At 45.1% G+C, this 21,237-nt stretch overlaps 1 protein-coding gene across 1 annotated transcript in view; it reads right to left on the bottom strand.

Moving 5' to 3' along the window:
* The window catches only part of SNTB1 (syntrophin beta 1), a 110,407-nt gene extending 95,297 nt beyond the window's left edge, over positions 1-15,110 (bottom strand). Inside the window, exon 1 of the mRNA XM_050319207.1 lies at positions 14,514-15,110. Coding sequence (XP_050175164.1) covers positions 14,514-15,036 — 523 coding nt within the window. The 5' untranslated portion in view covers positions 15,037-15,110. The remainder of the gene's footprint in view (positions 1-14,513) is intronic.
* Between the last annotated feature and the right edge of the window lie 6,127 nt (positions 15,111-21,237).

Below are 21,237 nucleotides of genomic sequence, written 5' to 3'. Positions count from 1 at the left end.
GCTATGCCATGCTCAGGAAAAATGGTGAGTAGGTTTTGGGCCCTGGGAAGTAATTTAAGTCTGAGTTTACTTAGAAATAGTAAAAATACCAAGCACTTGAATAGTATCAGTGTAAGACATCATACAAATGAAAAGGGCAGAATTAGACTCTTTACATCATTCCAGATTTCTTCCTAAATATCACAAGGGTACACCTTCCAAAGTAACAATGGCAGAGGTTATTACTGGTTTTTGTAATTTTTAAGTTGTTCCCACATGAGGTATTCCCACTAAACACTTGAAGATTTAAGTTGCCAAGAAAATAAACAACCTCTGTGGGCACCAATGCACTTCTGCACAGCTCCAAGCCTCTAACCAGAGCAGAAAACCTCTGCAGAGCAACTTGGGCAGTCTTGTGACACAGCTGAAGTACCTTATGGCTGATACTAAACTTTGGCTTGTAAAGATTTGAACTGTTTAACTGCCTGCTTGACAGTTTGCTCTGTAGCAGCATTTTAATGGGGACACAGAGGAGCCACTTGTCTCTCTCCTGCAGACCGACAAGCCACAAACAGCTGGTCGTGCTGGGTCAGAACCCATTTTGCCCATTCCCTCGGAAAGAAGAGGGATGTTTGTGCTAGGGACACAAAGGCTGATCTGTTCAGAGCTGGCCACAGCCCTCCAGCCTGGCTCCCAGCACTGGCTGACACAGGCTGGCGTCAAAGGGGGAAGGGTAAAAACAGAAGGGTTGTCCCACTTCCCCAAAGACTGTTCTTAGCAAATGTCATTATTTAAAAACATTGCACTTTGAGAATACTTGTGTGAAGTGCTCATGGAAATCTCAACTGTGTAAATTGGAGTTTAATTTGTATATTCAACATCGTCACTCTTAAAAAATAAACGTGGCTACGTTTTTCCCAGTAGAAAAAACTAAGATCTACAAAACACTGCTTCTCTCCTCGGTAATCTCTCCTCGGTAATCACTACCATTTGCTTATTTGTTTTGTTGCAGAATAGGCAGGGAGGGTGAAATGATAATAAAAACATGAACACTCTTTCTCCTTACCTTGACCGGGGACAGACTCAACTGCAAGCAGCTTTATATAGTACAGTCAGCACGGGCAGCCCACAGGAGAAAGAAAACAAAATCATGGCTCTTCATCTTGCATAGCCTTACCCAAACTTAGCTTCAATGAAATCAATGTGAAAGGCTTATGTATGCAGAGGTCATCCTCACCTACGTAGTTACAGGATGAGGGTATAGACAGAGAAGCCTGTACACACTAAACCTCAGTCTACACACACCACACAAAGCAGGACAGGGTTGTGCCAGGAGAGGTTTAGACTGGATATTAGGAAAAATTTCTTCACAGAAAGGGTTATCAAGCATTGGAACAGATTACCCATGCAAGTGGTGGAGTCACTGACCCTGAAGGTACTTGGAGACGTGTGGCTATGGCACTTAGGGACATGGTTTAGTGGTGGACTTGGCAGCACTGGGTTAACAGTTGGACTTAATGATCTTAAGGGTCTTTTCCAATCTGCACAATTCTGTAATTCTATAAGCCCATCCTGCTCCAGAGCAAGCTGAACCTAACAGGCCCTCTTTTCTCCAGCCTCATTGGCCACCATGGCTCATACACAAGTGTCCTTCAGAAGCAGGAGTGTTCAGAGGGCTGAAGCTGCACCACACAGGTCCTTTAGCCAGAACTGAACCCCAGACAAGTCAACGCCAGGGGCACTGCAGCTGAAGCGCTGTTGAATCAGACTCACTTTTTTTTCATCCTAGCATTTATAAAGGAAATAATGTTCAAAGGCATTGAGTTATTACTGCAGAGCTGTATCTCTCCTGACTTTTCAGAATCAGTTATTATGCTTTAACTGGGTACTCTACGTAATACTGAAAAAGCTTTCATTGCAACACTCTTCCAAAGCTGTGATTACAGGTTTAACATTACAGCTTAGTTTCAACTCACTATATTTTCTAATGATGCCTATATTTAAAAGAAAAAAAAAAAAATCCCGTAAGGTAACTGGTTGCATTCCAGGCCTGGAAACCTCAGGGCTCCTGAGCTAACCCAAATTCACCCAAGAACTCAGACACAAAATACAGCAGACTTGCAGTTTATGTACCTCCTTGTGATGATACCATTTTGTCACTTTTCAATCACTCTTAAACTGTGGTCACAACTTTGCACCTCTTTAGAGATAAGGAAAAAAAAACATCAGGTTTGGCTGTTAGCCAGGTAGCCATCAGCAGCTGATGGAGCCTGCCCGGAAGCTCTGTTCATCCCCAGCAAGGATCTTGCCTGTGTTCAGATACACAAATCAGCCAGCCGGCATAAAGTCAGCAAGCCAACCTTCTGATTATGCAATTACTTGCTCAGCTACAACTGCAGGTTTTCCTGCATAATCAGGCTGATAAACATCAAACCTTTTCTGGTGTTGCCTCAAATCCTAAATGATGTAGTCAGAAGCCAGAAAGGAGGCAAATGATATCCAGAAAAATCCAATGGGAAGAGGAGCACTGTGTTGTCGGCTCAGGGCAGAGACTCTGGGTTTGGTGTACTCTGCAAACCCAGAGTATCTCTGATGACTGTCAGTCTGGCATTACACACTGTAATGGCAGGAAGGTATTAGCAAACTCAAATTTGTGCTGAAGAATCGTCTACACATTGACAATGCTACACCCAGACAAGTGGACACAGACGCCACGGGCTGTGTTCTCCACCCAGACCCCGAGAAAAACCAAAAAAATTGCAGGTGCAGCTTCCTGTGAAGCATTCCAGTAAATGAATCAACCCAGAGACTCCTCCAGTACAGCCATAATCAAGACCTTTCCATTTTCAAAGGACAATTAACTTAATCCACAGAGCACTAACAACAACCAATTTCTGTCTTAGATATGAGCAAATGCACGTACAACATGCACGCAAGCTGTATGTGTGTGCCCACACAATACTGCTGATAGGCATTTATAGCGGTGCCCACACTAGGGCTAGGTCAGCTCTGGAATTGAATAGCTACATTTTAAGGCATTCCTAAACCAACATCAGTCAATGCAATAGAGAAAATAAAGAAATTAAATAACAAATTGCACATTGCCCCACATAAATGATTTTCTACCCTTTATGGTTTCATGAACGCTTGATTCCCTCATACATAGAGTTCTATACAAAGTCTTTAATACAGTAAAAGCTAAAAAAGTAATGGGACAACTTAATTTACAGCTGCATTGAGGAGATACTAAAATTACACCTAGAAGAGCTATTTTATACAAATTTTAGAGACCTGAGACATTTCTTCCTCATTTCCTTCTGAATTCAAGGTTTCCACTGTGAGTTTCACAGAAACAAGGAAGAATAGCCTCAGAACTATGACTAACTGAAAAGATCAAATGTAAATGTCTTACAGGAATTCATATAATATTTCACTTGTGACTTCTCCACTGGAAGCACATCTATCTTGGCTCATAGTAAATATACATCCTTATCCACTTCATACAATGTGCATATTGATAGAAAAGTAACAGAACAAAGGGATTAAGGAGAACATCATATCTAAAGTTTCCAAAGAACTGTAAAAAAACTCCACTTATTGAAGCTAAATACGTATTTCAACAAAAAGGGAGAAAAGTACTACATTGAGTTGCTCAAAACTTTTTGGTTATGAAAATTTCCTACGATTAATGTGGTGCAATTACAAAGATTTTCTATGAGGAGATGGTACATTGGGTAATTCTCTGCTATTTCACATAGAAAATTCTACTTAGTAAAGGTTTTCAATGCAAGTTCAAATCAGTCTTTTGAAAGCAAATTTCTTTATTCTTAGATACAAAATGCTATTTCAAATTAAAACATCACAAAGATTCCCACGGAAACTTGCGTATTTTCAAGTCAGCTCTTCCCTCCAAAATCAAAGGATGTTTGTTCCTCAGTGTTTTGTCAAGAGAGTGAACCTTGAAACCTCTCTAAGGTCTTAATACTATATATGCACACAGACAGAAAAGCTCTGGCAGTAGTTGAACGAAAAATCAAGCATTAAATACTAACATTTCAAGGTATGCCTAGCAGAAAAGTTCAATATATATAAAACAAGATCAACACAGAATGATCCTAGCAATGCAGCCCTCACACAGGCAAAGTCCAGAATCAATTTCAGTTTATTTTTATTGGGTGTAATTTATAATATGCCCAGACTCACTATTTATTTCTTCAAGGCTTCACGGACAAAGGGGTGCTCTTTTGATAGTCTATCCCACGTGTTTATTAAAGGAGATATAACAGAGTGAAAGGGAAACATAAAACCGACAGAGGATCATTTTTAGTTTCAGGGTAGTTTTATATGCCATCTCTTAGAACTTCAATTTATGACTTTCCTTAATGGAGCCTTTCAGGGTTGATTTTAATGAGTTAAGTGGAAATTCCACTGGTTTGTTACTGCAGTGCTTTCTTCATGACCAACCTACTCTCATATATCACCTAGGTCTGACTTATTTATACAGACACACATTCACTGAATGGACCGGGAACTTCTTAAAACTCGTTGCTCTCACTTGCATTCTTCCTGAATTAAAATGTGGTTTTCTTTCATTGCCTTTTTGGCCTGACACTTGTCCAGTATTCCACAAACCTGAAGAAGACTGAAGTTACTGTGAGAGGCTTTTTTTTCCCTTTTTTAAGTCAGGAATACAGATTTCCTCCCCAGAGCCAGATGAGAGCTGTGTCTTACAGACATCACAAGAGCATCGGCCTGCAACCCCACCCAACCCAACCTGACTACTCCTTCAAAGGAAACCGAACAAAAGCCAGGAGAGCAACAGTGCCTTCAAGCATATTAGCTGTGGCATTTGCAGGATCTTGAGGCCTGTCAGCAGGTTTATGTGTTGCTTGTGTTTCTCCTCACCATTGTGCTCAGGACTTCTAGAATTTGGGCTATGTTAACCATCTGACTGGCCATTTACCTGAGCTTCTAAAATCTAGATGAGTTTAATTTAGACAGAGCACAGTAATAACACTTGGAGCTCTTAATGAAAGGCCTGCTGTCATCATCCAAGTCATTCCAGCTTGAAGCTTGCTCTCCTTCTCTTGCAGTAAGCACATCTTCCCGACTTCATATTACAGAGCTCACAACCAGCCACATCCTCAGCTCTGGAAAAGGTTTCCCAGGATGAAGAACAGAATCAGGATGACAGAATCCCAGAATGGGAAGGTCAGACAGGACCACCAGTAGGGTCATCTGGTCCAACCTCCCTGCTCAAACAGTGTCTTCCTAGAGCACACTGCACAGGACTGCATCCACAGAAGGCTCCTGAATATCTCCAGTGAGGGAGACTCCACAACCTCTCCACGCAGTCTTGAGCTAGGACAGCCCACCATGCCACCCTCACAGCAGAGAGACCCAATGGGTAACACAGGCATCAGCTCAGCCTCTCCAGACCTGGCAAAGGCCCAGCATTTGGTACAACCATGTTGGCCCTAAGCAGGTATAAAGGTCAAGCACCAAACAAGAAATGCCTGTTGATGTGACTGTTAATTAGAGAAGTATGTATACAAATACATCTTCCGGTGTGTGTCTCCATGCCCAAAGTACTTATGTGGTAGGAATTCCTCCATCCCAGCCACACATCTCTGATGAAGGAGTCTGGCACCACATGAGACAGGACAAAGAAGTTAAAAAGTGCAGGTAGTTACCAAGTGTAACGTGTTCTTTGGAAAACAATTGTAATTTGGAAGTCTTTTTTTCTGTCCACAGCATCCTCAACAGAAAAAACTCAAAAAAGAATCCCAAAACTAACCAAACAAACCCCCTCCCAAAATAATAAATCAAACAAAAAAACCTCAAAAAGAATTCAAGTAGCAAGTACTGAAGTCAAATCCTGCTCACTTTATTCCTGTAAAATACTTCTGAACATCCAGTAATTAAATACCTCATTTGGTTTCACATCAGCAAGAGAAAGATCCTTCTGGCTACTACCTGGGAAGAGTAAGACCAATGGGAAGCTGCCTGCTATGAGGGAAATCACATCTGCCAGTACATCCTGCCAGCCCTGCTACCGGCTCTGTCCTTCCAGGTTATTTTGCAGGGACTAAAAGCTTAAAGTCCACATAAACAGATTAAACTTTCACTGTCTGAGTTAAAACTACTAGCTTAAAGCAACCTCATAAGACACATGCTGGATAACACTAAACCTCTCCAGTATCTTCATCTTCACACAGCTGCCTCTTGCTCTCCTCGCAGAATCAGAGCCAGTAGCAGTTAAAACACGTTAGGATGGTAAATCATCCCAGAAATAGCAGTTATTGAAATAACTCAGGCAAAAGTGGAGATACATTATTTCCATGGTATAGCTTGCCATGCTCATAACGACTTGATTATGTTAAAAGCCAAACAGGTACTGCACCAGCTGTATATACCTATGACAAACAGAACATAAAGCTTAACTAATGGTCCTATTTCCCCGAAAGGGCACTGAGGCTGACAAATATTCCCAAGAGGTCATGTTATGTGTTGGATCAAATCAGGTGAATTGTACCTCCTTTGTCAGAAAGGAATTTATATTCTGCTACCAGCTTTTTAAAAAGAACATTTTTTTACATTTTATATTTATGTTATGATGTATTTCTAACTTTCTCATACTTGAAAAAAGGATCCTGTTTCTCAGGTACTTACACCATACCAGGAGTTTACCATTTTTAGCCTGCCATTAAAGTGAACAGAAGCTGTTTACACAGAAGCACACACACAGAAGTTACTCACCTGTGTGCTGCCTTGAAGCAGCCTCACTGCTCAAATACAGGTCATCTGTAGAAGAAAGCATCCCAGAGCAGTGAGGAATAAACATAACCACAGCTTTTGTTTTGATGACTTCTAGAACTGTGCCAACAAGCACAACTTCCAACAGTTTGTGAAAAAGCTGCACATCATTTTTAGGAGGAGTGTGCTGTATGTTAATCATTTCTAATCAGAGACAGTTTCTCCACGTCTACTTTTCTGGCTCATTTCCTTACAATTAAAAATTCAATTTTACCCAACAGCTACAATACAGATGTGCTGCTTTGACAGTGACTCTGTTGTGCCCTCAGCATATGCACAACGAAATCCATAACCAGTTCAGTAGTTCAAGTTCTAGACAGACAAAATTAAAGCCAGACTGTAAGAGAAGTTTGTGCAGTAGCAGCAGTCGGAAATTCATGTCTGCCAAAGAGTTATGTGGAAATTATGCCCCTTAATTGAATTTATGCAAAGGAACAAACTTAACCTAACAGCAAGGCCCTATCTAGTGTTGAAGCAATCTGAAGAACTAGTCACAGTTGATTAAATCTTTTGTAAGCAACTTTGTTAACTTACGTTCTCAAGAAAAGTATGTTTTGATAGCTAAGCAGATGGTGAACAAACCAATTCTGTCTTTTCCCAACTTCTCCTGCAAGCAAAGTTAGATAAAAACTTTGACATCCTAGTTCATTACTCAGTGTTGCTGGACTCTCAGATGTTGTAAGATGTTGGGTGCCATAATTTCAATGAATCCTCTCTCTCCCAGGAGCACAAGGCTAGGTCATTAATCATCTTTTAAAGCACAGAGACATGGTCTCATAGAGCAGCTTGCCTGGTCCTGTTAAATAATAGCCAACAGGTATTTATTAAAGAGCACGAAGGAGGCTCACAACACACCTTCCAACACATAGCATGAGTGGTAAGTAGCACTCTACACTTTCTATGTATCTTGCAGCTTCTCACAGACTTCTCTAGCCCAAATCAGCCATGTCTCACCTTGAACATCTTTAAACTCCCTCTCTGCTTGCAGAGACACTCCTCAAGGCACATACCAAATGCTGCCACTCCCCTGATGTTCCTTCCCATCTCTACAACAAGCTTTGTGTCCCTGCCCAAACAAGACTATTCCTCCTATTCCAAGTCCTAGCTCTTTCCCAATCCACCCTAACAGTACGATGCTCTCCCTGATTGCTCTAAGAACAGATGTCCTGGCAAAGACCCTCAGAGCAGAAACACCTTATGCTGACAGCATAAGTACTTTTCTCTGCTCAGCATAGCGTAGGGTCTGGAGAGGTGACACAGCTGAGCCAAGTGAAGCATTCTTCACACCAGCTACAGTTACTGCAGTGACACCAATGGGGGTAACAGAGTAGAATCTCCCCTCCACCCACCATGTCAAGGCCAGCAAAGCTGTGTTCTATGGGCTACTCACAAACTCTACACAGTAAGTAGTTAAAAGACTTTTTGCATGTTCTAGAAATACCACTACAATCCCTTCTCCACTAACTGTTTTTCTGAAATGCTTGAAAAATTGTTTCAGACTTGGAAAGCCAGTCTCGCATGCAGTACTGGTACAGCTTTTTTCCCATCACATTTTGTTCACTGATGCTATTGCTCTCTTGAACTACTGTTTCCTCCAATTTCCCTTCTATTGAAGTAGCTGTACCAATTCTAACAAGTAGCCATGGCAACATAATTTTGCAGAATAAACTACAAAATAATCCTACAATCAGACATCTAAATTAGAAAAATGGAATGGAAATAATGTGTTCTTAAAACCTGGAATTAGAGGGCCTACTGGAAAAGGTTACAAATAGATGTGATAAACTCTCCAACACTTACAAACTCTGAATGAACAAAAGCAGATGCTATACTTAAAGCCAAATTTACAGATACATTACTAACAGGAGAAGTTATTACGTATTATGAAAAAGGTGAGATCAAGAGAGTAAAAATAAAATTCTTCCTAGCTTACACCAGAAACTATCAAACTATTTGGATCAGCATCTGTCCCAAACCCAAACTGAATTATAGACACTCCTCATCAGCTCCCTTGGGACAGACATGCAGTGATCATTTTTGACCCAAACCCAGTGTGCAGTGATGGGGAGAGCCCAGTGCCTCTGGCAATCACCTGTGTGAAAATGCCTCCTCAGGAGAGTAGAACTTGTCTCCAAAGAGAAGGCACCTGCCATGGCAAAATGAAGCCACAAACACTGTTTCATTAACCATAGCAAAAGCCTTCAGCTTTCCATTTTACTCTAACAGTTTAAAGATTCTTCAAAGAGTTATATCAAGATTTCAATTCAATTTTCCACAAAGGAATTACTGCTGGGATTTTAAAGCATGTTTTTTTCTTTTCTAATCATACTTAACATGTATAATCTGTATGTGCAATTCAATTCCGGATCTCTAGACATTTAATCTTCTAAGCATCCTTGAGGAGGTGGCAGTAAGTTACTTCTCTAGGGCTTAGTATATGATTTCCAAGGTGGGTGAGTTGATGGGGCACCCTGCACTTGGTCCAAATAAATCCAGGAATTGTGCTGCCCATAACTGCCTTATTTTCTTTACAGTAACTGAAAAAGAGGAGTCATATGAGAATTACTGCAAAGAGGATGTACTGATTTTTGTCTGTGAAAGGTGATACAGGCTGTCTGGACTGCTAAATTAGCCTGTAATCTAATCTAATCAATGAAATACACATCAAGTGTTGCCACTCAAGCTTCCCCATCAGCTGCAAGCAGCTGAAACAATCAAAACTGAGATTCTCAGGAATTGCTTAGACCTGGAACTCTTGAGAATAAGATTACCTGTTCCTTTCCCTTTCAATTTCACTTTTAAACTGATGTGTGCCAAGAGCAACCACACAGGCTATGAAATGTGGTATCACCTCTAAATACAAAGCATTTACCTAACTGCATATTTGCTGCACAAAAAAAACAAAAACAAAAAAAACCAAAACAAACACATAAAAACCCAAACAAACAAAACCAAACACACACTAAAAACAAACAAAAAAAACCAACAACCTGTTTTCTCCATTCTTTATACTCAAAGTATAAAGGTATAAAGAATAACTACAGATACAATTTGCAATCACTGAGATTTACAGCCTTGACCTGACTGTAGTAAGTAGTTACATCACACAGGCATTTTTTAAGTGCCCCGTGCCTCATTTTTCCTCTGTACTTGCAAGAGACACAGTTTTTGGATTAATATTGTATTTTGTTAACCCTCAGAAATCTCCAGCTGTCCCTATTGAAAGAAACACAAAAACACAGATAAGACAGAAAACTAAAGCCAACAAGCAGCCCATGCCTATTTTATACTATTTTGATGTGTAATTCACACAGGTAGAATTGCTTTGTTTAACAAAAACAAAAAAAAAAATTAAAAGGGTGGGAAGGGGAGAATCCTTACAATTCTTACAGAAATATTGTCTGGAAAATAAGACATGTTACCACAGTACAAACTGCATCATGCATATTCTTACATTGCTTTAAAACTGTGTATTACTCCCAAGAGATTACAGAAGATGACTATAGTCTACTGTCCATATGCTAAAATTCACTATGCAGGGGGTAGCCTCCCTGTGGGAAATTTATATGAATCCAAAAAGGTTGCCAAAGCCACTTCTCCAGGGACCTTGCAATTGCATTAATGGGGAAGCATTGAAAACCAATAAAAACTCTAGCAACTCTACAAAGATGCTCCTTTTCCCACTACATACCTTCCACTGTGAACATCACTAGCTCGTCCACACACATTAAACAAGTTAAGAAAAAATACCCTGCAGACAGATAACAAATATCACTAATGTGGGTTTTTTCTTCACATTTCAATACAGCATCATGCAGAGGGGTCCTGTCTGACATCAGCACAGACTACTTCAATTTTTCATTTTTTCACCAAACACATAGAGAATACAAGTAAAGCACAACCAGCTTGGTTAGAGAGCATGCCAAGGGACTGCTCTCATCTAGGATGCTTTGATAAAAACAAACACCTTTTGTGCCTTGAGAGTCACTTGAATGTAATGTGCTTTACACAGCACAAGAGGGGTTGCTTCATTTTCCAAAGTGCTTATTTAAGAAGCCCAAATTTAACAGAACCATAGGGAAATTACATGTACAAACAATAGCTGTCATGGTAATTTTAGCTTCCTTCCACACCTGCAAATACGCACTCTAACAAGGAGGCTGCCTCGTCTCTCACGTCAGGAAATTCTTTCTGCTCCTGAATGCTCGTGAGAAGCTCCATCCTGCTGTACTGAACACCTGAGAAGCCACCCAGGGCTGACAAACTCAACACCAGTCCCTGCTCGCTCTGCCTGCTTTGCTCCCCCACACCCATGCCCAAGCTGTGACAGAAAGCTCACAGGAAATTAAACCTGCAGGCAGAAGCAGTCCATCCCTGCAGATAAGGAGACAGTAGCATTTCTAAGGGCTCAAGTCCTTCCTCAACATCACCTCCCTCTCCTCTTGACCCTTCTGCCTTACAGCTCCTCTTATGGCAGTATTGCCTGTTATTTCCCTTCCTGGCCAACCCCACGGACCACACCTATATGAAGGAACTTCAGCTTAATAGGTGGACTATACAAGTGAAGACTGCAACAGACTGATGTCCTTCAGGGATAGAAAATGAGAAGTCAGAACAACCCAGTACAGTTATTAAATTTGTTAGAGAAGGACCTCTCCTACTGGGCTTTACAGCTGTGCTGCCCCCCCTCCTCCACCAGCACCGATACTGAAGCTACACCAGCCCTAACCCCTCAGCAAATCTGTTTCCACCAGCTCAGAGACAGAGATCAATGCAGCAAAAGGGGCAGGTGTTAAAACTAAGCATTCCCTCATCCCTTCTCTTGGCAGACCTTCCTCCTCCCACCACACATCCTGATGCCAGCCCTGCCTCCCTATACAGGGTGCATAGGTCTGGGGAGGGATTTTCCGCTCCCTTCCTCCCTGCACAGGAATGTAGGAGAGACTACAGTTTAGTGCTGAGCTGGTAAATGCCTCATTTCACTGAGCAAGCGATTTTAGGCAGGACACTATATAACAGGCAGACTCTGGCACTCTGATGTTGGGGGTATTGAGCCACACTGACCACATCTTCCCTGCAATAACTTCTAGGAAATCTTCAACCATAAGACCCTTTCCAGGAATGTACAATGCATTGGGCAATACTCAGAGCCCTGCTATCTGGGAAATATGCCTCTTGTGCTTCACACCTTGCCATGCCTTTGTAAATTTGGCTTTCCTGCGCTGAAAGTCACACGCAAATCTCAGAATCTCCCTAAATATGTAAATGTTGCATTTTGACCCTGGAAATACGTGCTGGCTTTGCTCTGTAAATTGAAGAAAGAGTCTAGAGAGGAGCTGCACACAGGTCTTGCCCTGCCCCAGTGCAGACTGCTTTTTGCCATATATAACTCTCTAAGAAGTCAGGAAATAGCAAATTCCTATTGACTGGAAGGAAAGGACAATGAAGTCCTGCCCTCTTGTATTTTAAAGGGTAAAAAAAACTTTTGGATTTCCCTTCCTTTAGTAATAAAAATACCATTTTAGATTGTGCTACTTAGGAATGAGCTACAAATTGGGCAATAAAATCACAGAGAATTGTTTTAAACTGCCTGTTTACACAAGACTTTCACGTAGAGTAAGGTCCCTGCTGAAGAGAGAAGCCCTCCCAGGACAATGCCAGAGCCAACTCAGCGTTTGAAATAGCAAGACAAAGGCAAGACAAAATACCGAGTTCAGTGTCAGAATATTTTAATTCTACATAAGGATGACTACTGAAATATGCTCTCGATTTACAAATTACAAAATCAATCGTGGAAACAACTACTGAGGCACATTAGCCTTCACAGAGCAAAGAAATGCGAGACAGCTACGATGCCAAAAGGAATGAAGGAGGGTGCTAAGAGTACACACTGACACGGCTTCATCTTCACTCCTAATCAGGACGAAAACTGATGTGTTTTAAAGACTCGTACAGCAGCAGTGTGCTCAGGTGCTGTTACTGCAGGCACTACACAGAGGGAGGGAGACTTGCAAGCACTATATACATTACTCATTAGATCACAGCAAAGCTCAAACATTACCTGGCTTCCACCCCAGGAAGCCCCTTAAACTGCATAAACAAACCAGTGACAAAATTTAGATGCAACAGCCTCAATTCAGACCCCGCAGAGAAGTTCGTGTTAAGACTTCACAGGTATCTTTGCAAACGATGCAGCTGCAGTGCGGGAGGATGAGATGCGCTTTGGTCCCGTGGGGAGCGCGGGGCTCACAGGGAGAGAAGACACTGCCCTCGCCTTCCTAAATCCTCACGGGGCACTAACTCCTCGGCAGTTTTCACTATCACGCGGACAACCAAACAGTTTCTCAGTACACACTACTGAAGAATGCATCTTCTCACCTTCCCTCCCCTTCAAACTTTTCCTGTAACTTTATGCCATAGTTGGTTGCTCAGGGCTGATCCTCAGCTGCACCTCCCAGCCGCCAGCAGCACCTCCTTCGCTTCTCGGAATAACCACCAAAAAGACAGACGTGAAAAAAGGTGCGGTACCGAAAGGACTACAGGCACAGTAAGGTGGGAGTGCCCGTGGTTAGGAGGAAAGCGATGGCACAGGGGAAGGCAGCACAGCAGCATGCTTCAAATGCCATTGACCTCCGGTTAAATGAACTTCTGGGCAAATATGTAATCACTTTATCAAACACGCGCCAAGGGCATTTCTGAAGCTGTTCGTTCTCTCAGGTGGAGCAAGTAAATTAGTCCTTGTGAGGAGACGGGGATCAAACGCCTGTGCACGCCTCTCTCCTCACGAACTCGCGGTCTTGGGAACCTGGCTCTGCTTTTTCTTACTCCCTCCCCAGCTCCGTCCCGCTCTAGGGGGACACACTCGCTTCACGTCTCCTCCACGCACACCAGCGTTTGCGCCTTTCTTTGGGCTCGGTTTCTAAGGCTACTTCTTACAAAACTGTTTCAGTCACCCTTGCGAAAGGAAAAGGCACTGCTTTGCAGGGATGGCTGATGTGTCCGTGAGGCACCACTAGCTTCATTTAAGCCGCTCTGTAGCCCCGATTTTCCTAGTCGGGAGTGGAGTGGTGGAAGGCGAAACTGGAGAAAAGGGAGGTGTCGGGCGTTTCGAGGTGACTACGGAAAAGTCGCTCAAGCCCTTCCCTTAGCGCCGGGGAGAGCGGGGGCTTCTACTTCTTTAACCCCTCCTCTCACGGTACCCAACTCCCCCCACCTTTCTCGGGCTGAAAGATGCGAAAACGTCCAGACGGCAGATCCCGAAGATCCCTCACCCTGGCGGGAGTGGGAGGTCGGGTAGGCTCCCACCAGGAGCTCAGAGGTCGGGTAGGCTCCCACCAGGAGCTCAGAGCCCGGGAGCCGACCCGCCGCCGCGACGAGACATGACTGCGGAGGCTCCACGGGGCGCGCCCGGACGGGGCTGGGGGGGCTGCGCTGGAGGATACGAGGGCGGAAAGTTCAAGTGCGGCTCCCCAGCACCTCGCTCGCCCCTTCCCGAGGGGCTGCATCCATAACTCCTGCCGTCGGGGGTCCCGGCGCGGCGCGGGGTAGAGGGTGTGAGCTCTCCCGGCTGGAAAGACGCCCGGAGGAGCAGCAGCAGATGCGCGGCATTGCCCCCTAACCCCCGGCTGGACTCCGACGCCCCTTCGGCAGCCGAGCCGACCCGCCCCACAGCCTCCCGCTCTGCGGCGCACTGAGCCGGCCCGTCCCCGCTCCCCTACCTTCCAGCAGCACCTCCTTGCCGGCCCGTTTGAGCGCCTGCACCGCCTCGTCGTGAGTGGCATCCCGCAGGTCCGTGCCGTTGACGGCCAGGATGGCATCGCCCACGTAGAGGGCCTGGGTCTGGTCGGCCGCCAGTCCCTTGAAGATCTTGCTGATGAGGATGGGCATCTTGTTCTCCTTGCCCCCCTTGATGCTGATGCCCAGCCCGCCCATCTCCTGCTTCAGCACCTTCACGCACCGCTTCTTGTTGGAGACGGCCTCGGGCACCTGCTCGGGGGGGTCCGTGAAGGCGGTGCGCACCGCGGCCGCCCCCCCGCCGCCCTCGGCCCCGCGGCACGCCGTCCCATCGCCGCCCAGCCCGTTGTGGGCCGCGCCGTCGGGGCGCTCCTCGCCGCTCAGCACCAGCGCCTCGCCGCCCAAGTTGGCCAGCACTTTGTGCCAGCGCTCCCGCACCAAAACTTCCAGCCAGCCGCTGCGCTGCGCCCGGCCGCCCCCGCCGCCGCCCGCCGCCGCTACCGCCATCTTAGGAGCATGCTGGAAGCGCCGAGTGACGGCACCCCCGGCGCGGAGCAGCGCGGCGGACCCGGACTTCAACCGGGGGGCGGCGAGCTCCCGCCGCGGCGGGGAGGGGCGAGGAGCCGCGGCCGCCCCCCCGGGGCCGCGCCGGGGCGGGCGCACCTGCCGGCACCGCCCGCGGGCTGGGTGGGTGGCTGGGTGGGTGGGTGTGCCGGGCGAGGGTGACCCGCCCCTCCCGCGGGGTCGCGTCGTGGGACACCCTGGGTTGAGCCGCGGGTGTGATGGCACTCAGCGCTGGAAGGGCCCCGCCGGAGAGCCGGCAGCTGCCGTCTGCAGTGGGGTGTAGAGAGGAGCTGAAGGAAACCAGCGGCAGGGAAGAGATAAGGAAACCCAACTTTTTTTTTTTATTCTCAGGGATTTTTTTTTCTATAAAGTGGATTAAAACTAATAGGTAGCCCAAAGGTAGTTAAATATCAACTGTATGGAAGTAGAATTCAAGTTGTGTCACGGTTTTGTGGGATGGAGGTGTTAAGTGCTTGTGACAGATACTTTTGCAGGTTTTGAAGCTGTTTTCTATGCCCTTTGATTATGAATTTTAAAGGACCGTGGAGTCCACATTTCTCATTTTGCAGCTTTTCCTGACAAGGGACTCAAAGATCCAGCTCAGGCACCACAGAGGACAAAGCTTTCACACTGCCTATTTAGAGATGTGCTCAGCAGGCCTGGAGGTGCTGCCCCATAGCAATGTGACTCGACAGACACGAAGCACCTTCTGGACTGCCTTTGTTTCTGCTCCTTGCAGAGCAGCTCTGGCTCCTTCCTAAACTGGAATGAAAACTCCGGCAGTTCTGAACCATAGGAACAACATTTTGGGAAGGTTGGGATAGCCCATGAAGTTATTAGTCCTGATCATTTTGGCCATGTGAGTCATGTGGGTCCCTAAATGCAACATCTTGCTCCTCTCTGAAGTGGTGCCATTCATTTCTGATGCCAAGGTTTTGCTTCCAGGTGCTCACACATGTCCCACTTAATGTGGGCTGGGCAACTCGGTACTCACCTCCTCAGCATGGGGTTGGACCTACATGCGGGATTGTCCCCAGAAAAACTTGCCTTTGTTTAGTAGAGTCTCTCAGACCACACTGCTGACACTGAGCTACACAGAACACGTTCCCTTCCTTCCAAAGGACAGCAGAAGGAGGCCCCAATCCTCCTTGCCCAGGCTGCGCACAGGTCCCTCCTCCCAGAAGGAATGCAACTCTGCACCTAGGGAGAGCGGGAATCCACAGGCAGTGGGTTATTCAAGGATAATGGGTGGGTGGAGAAAAAGCAGTCTGGAGAGAGGTCTCTTCATTTCTCATGTTAATTAATGCAAGGTGAAAAGCTATAATTAAGTTTTCAGGGCTGTGAATCCAAAGTGAAAAGAAGCATGTCCCGTTAAACCTGAACAAGGCACCTAATCCCTTCATAGGAGAAAGATGCAACACATCCTTTTCTCTAGCTAATTCCTCACTAGCTGATTTAGGTAGCTCATGTATAACACTCTGGATGTTTGGGTTGGTGGCTTTTTTTTTTTTTAGATACCGTTTCCAGGTGCCAAACATAGCTAATGAATGTGTTTGTTCAGTTGCAGCAGCTTCAGGTAGGTGAGAGAAGGATGGGAGGGAAAGGACAGGCTTGCAAAAATTGAATGTTACGACGCCAGTTGTCGTAGCACTCACGTTTCTGTGCAGCTGCAAGCTCAAGTGACCAGGCCAAGTTATAATATCAGGTACCTCTGTTTGGTAAATTGGCTCTTACCAATTATTTCGTGTTTCTTCTTTATGAATTAGTTAAGAATCAGTGCTGCTGCTAATGGGAATGTATCTTTTTAACATAGTTGCAGAAAATTCATAAGGAAAAGATATTCAGGTGTTTCTATCCTGTTGTGAAAAGGTAATAGAGAAAGGAAAGTTAATGTTTAATGCCTCACACTTCTTCCACACACTGTGCATTTGGGCCGTGTTTACTGAGTGTGTCTGGTTCTCCAGTGGGTTCCCATGGAACTGCCTTGTATAGACAATTGCACTGCATGTATTCGAGAGCTGTGCTTGTTCCAGCTATTTTCCTTTCCCGTTCCAGCAGAGGTAAATAATAAAGTTTCCTAAGGCCAGCACCTGATATATGGGTCCCTGGTACAAAAAAGGCTTTATAGCTGTCTGCATTGCTTCCTGTTCCCTCTTCCTGCCCACCTTGGAGCTATAAGAAAAGAGAGGTGATGTTTTAATCTTGAAAATAAAAGTAGAAAGAAGATAGTATAAGAGATGCTAAGGCACAGGTCCAAGGCAAACAGTGTCCCAGATCATCTCCCCTCCTGGAGACAGTGCGATTGATACCTGATGTCTGTGCTTCTCTGTCCTAGGAGTGCAGGCTCTTAATTGTGTTTGTGTACCCTGAGTCTTTGTGTACCCCAAGAGCAACTTCTGGCTGCTGAACTATGGGTGAGAAAGAAAAGGTGCCTTGAGACTTCTCTGCTGGTACCCCTGGCAACATTACTGTCCTCAACCCTGCCTCAGGTCTGCCAGTCACACCTGCAGGGGTAGTTTCTGAAATTCAGGTTCATCCAGCAGGAGCAGAAACAGAAGATGAAAACAGGTGTTTAATTGGATTTGCAGCTATTGGATGCTCAGGTTTGCAACAAATAAAACTGTTACTCCAAAGTCAGCTGCTGGTCCCTAATAGTTTCCAAGGCATAGCAGAGTGCAATCTCCTAATTTCAGGTGTAGGCTTTTCCTGATGATGTTTCTGACATTATCTGTAAATGTTCACACTACAATTGCAGTGTTCAGTGAGACTCTTTGCAAAGAAGCTGGGATGTGTGGTGGGATTGGCAAAGCACTCAGTACTTCCATCAGAAGTACTAGAGCTCCAGTCTCTAGTCACCAGAAAGACTTTCAGCACAAAGCTTAGCAAATGTCTCTCTCTCTGTCAGTTGCCCTTCTGAAAGGGTCTATTGTATAAACAAATTGTTAGGCAAGATAATGCTAATAGCTGCTGTTGACCTGGAGGGGCCTGTGGGTTCAGCTACAGTCAAGGGGCTAAATGGAAGAAGCAATTCAGTGGCCTGGAAGAAGTCAGTTTGCATTGGAAAACACAGAAATGGCTTCCTGGGACAAGGAGCACTGAGACATGTCCAGGTCATAAAGGGCAGCAGTGATGTCTGAGGTGTCCAAGCAAGGTGAAGGGATCTGGGGTCTGTGCGTGCGTGCAAGAACAGAAATACAAGGAGAACCATGCAGAAACCAGCTTTACTGGAGAGGTTACTGGAGACAGAATGAGGACACTGCCTGTTCATGGGGTTTTTCCCCCTGTTTTCAGGCAAAGAGGTCAGTGTTCACATCTTATATAAATAAACTGTATTCCTGATAGCAAAATCATTGCAAGGCTACATATGCAAGCTCACCACTCAGGCAGTGGCACAGGGAACACAGCTCCCACTCCCCTCACAGGCAGAGAAGGTAAGGACAAAAGAGAGCCCTTCTATAGCCGTGGCTTCTTTATGACTGTCTGTGCTTTTCTGTAGCAGAGATGTAATTTTTGAAGGGCTTTTGGGACATGTTAAAACCCTTCTAGTGTCTTTTTTTTCTTTCTTTTTGCATTATCAGTGTTACAACAATAGCTCAAAGCCAGCTCAGCTGAAATTCCTTTAAATTGGAAACAACAGGGTTGTGATCCTTGAACATGTTTCAGATGATGGAGGTTGGAAGAAATCAGGCCTGGATAATGATGTTCCCATCTTGTTACCCTGACACCGACCAGCTCAGCAGACGGATCTAGACAGGAAGGAAGTCCAGTGTCAGAAGGCCAGTGCTGGAAACCCGACAAAAAATGAGAGAGCTGGAAAGGAGTCCAGTTCCTCCAGTGATCCCAAACGCTGTTCAGCAGCCAAGTTTAAGTTCCTTTCTGAGGAACATGCCTGAACTATTCATTCCCCCATGGTAGCCCCTCCTGTGTCTATGCAGGATGGGATGCCTCAGGGCAAGCTCCAGCCCTGATGCAGATGTCCCTGTTGCACAGTGGGGGGGACTTCTCACTTGGCCAGGGTCATGCCTTCCAAAAGGCATTGCTGGTGGAGGGCAGGCAGCCCACCTAATCCTCATGAGCTATCCACCCTTCCTCAGTGTTAAGGGAGCCTGTTGGCTTTAAAGTCAGCATTCAGCAATCACTGCTCATTGGTGCTGGTGGGGTTATGAAGATGTCAAGAATGCCAAGATCTTCATAACCTGGAGGTTGCATTATGGCTTATTTTCCAAATTACAAAAGCATTGTTTTTCTTTTCCTGGTTTGAAGCTATCCAGGTTTTTCCACACATCATGGTATTTAGAAATAAAATGAATGCATAGCTGCTTGCCAGCAAATGCTTTATGCATTCAGTTTTTCAAAGCAGGAACCTACTTGTGTGCACATGAAAGAAGTATCTGTGTGAAATCTGTATGTGCACCTACCTGAGTCACATGTTAACAAGGCAAACTGAGAAAATGTTCCCACAGCCAGGGAGTTATGGGCCAGGCTGCAAACGAACATCTCCCTTCTGCAAATACAGCTCTGGCACAAGTGAATGCAGAAGCGAGTGTCAGGCAGCGTTCAGGTTTCTTGTGCGCTCAGATCTGGGGCTGTTTCCTGATACAGTTAAAGAAAGACAAGATCAAACTCTGGAAAGTTTTGCCTTGGCTTCAAGCAATTTTATGAAAGAACTAAAAAAGATTCTGAAAATTAAGGTTCATATAATAGTGTTGACACTAGAGTTTGTCCTGTTTTGGTATCCTGCTTTTGCTTTGCAGATCTGTCTCAGTGCACTACTTTCTTAACTTTTTCATTCCAAGTAACTTTGATCCTGCAGTTTCTTGAATTGGTTTTTTATCTCTTGCATACCGATCTCCCCCCACTCCCTAAGCTAAGCCCAAGATGTTTTAAATGCCAAGATGAGAGGTTTGCATTGCAGCAATTCTTGAACATATAATAAATACTGAAAAAGGTGGTGGAACCCCAGATATCATCCAACATGTTTCAGCTCTGCTTTTCATTTTCATCAGAAGCAGGTTAATCTGTTTGGGTGTCAAAGCAACAAAAGCATTTTTTACTATCTTGTTCTTTCTTGGTCTTAAGCTATGATTTTTTAATGTTGTAGGGGTGAGATATGTTGTGCATTACAACCATGTGGTCCTGACCCCACAGGGTCATGGCAAGACTTCATGCCCTTGTTCTCAACCTGTCAAATCTTGTGCATTCCTGCAAGTCTTACTTGGAGGTGTCCTGCCTTCCACTCCGCTACTACCATGGTGCCTGTGAAACACACTGTCCACAAGGTCTTTGGACTTTTCCTTCTCTGGGGTCTCCTGTGGTATTTACTGCTCGTGTGTCCCCAGACATCTGTTCCTGCAGCCTGCTGCCAACAGAAGGAGAGAGGCTGGCTGCTCTGCAGGTGCCAGAAGTGTTTGTTTCCTTTGTGCAAAGTAGTTCAGCTAGAAAAGCTAGTTTGCTCCTTCTGTAGCCTAGAGCTCCAGCTGTACCCTGTCACAGGTGAACTAAGGTCATTTTCCCCCTTTCCATGCAATTCCCAGGGCCATAAATCAACCTGTTACAGTGGTGAGAAACAGCAATGGATTGCTCGGACAGAGCTCGGACAGAAAGGAAATGAAGAGAGGAGTTTGCAATTTGGAAACAGGCTATTCTCCAAGAATGGTCCTGCAGAGACGATGCTGAGCTCATGCTATGACTTCAGCACAATTTGGTCTCCCAAGAGCATCCCCCAGCCCAAGGGAGGCAAGCAGCATGGTCCTGCTGGTTACCGAAGGAGAAAGGCTCTCTAGGACTCCTCCAGGACCTTAGCAAGGCTCCCCTACCTGCCTGCCCTCATGGGAGCAGCAACTTGATTCTCCAGGCAGGAGAGATGTCCCAGTTGTGTGTTCTCCAGAAGCACCTTGCTTTCTCATTGTCATCACAAGAGAAGGCAGAGAGGTTAGTCAGCCCCTCCAGGCTCTGCACTGTGAATGTGCAGTGAGCTGCAAACCAGCAGTTGGGATCTTGCTCCCTTCCTTGGCAGGGCAGGACCTCATCAGAGGGGAAGTAGTGGATTTCCCAAGAAATGCCTTGTGATGTACAGAAAGCCTGCTCCACCAAGGAATAAGAGAGGAGTACAGAAGTATCGCTGGAATGATAGAAATAATAGTG

This window comes from Myiozetetes cayanensis, unplaced genomic scaffold (genome assembly GCF_022539395.1).
Source record: "Myiozetetes cayanensis isolate MyiCay16 unplaced genomic scaffold, myiCay2020 scf1, whole genome shotgun sequence".
NCBI lineage: Eukaryota > Metazoa > Chordata > Aves > Passeriformes > Tyrannidae > Myiozetetes > Myiozetetes cayanensis.
Note: the sequence above shows the minus strand (reverse complement) of the source record. Positions and strands in the feature narration are given on the sequence as shown.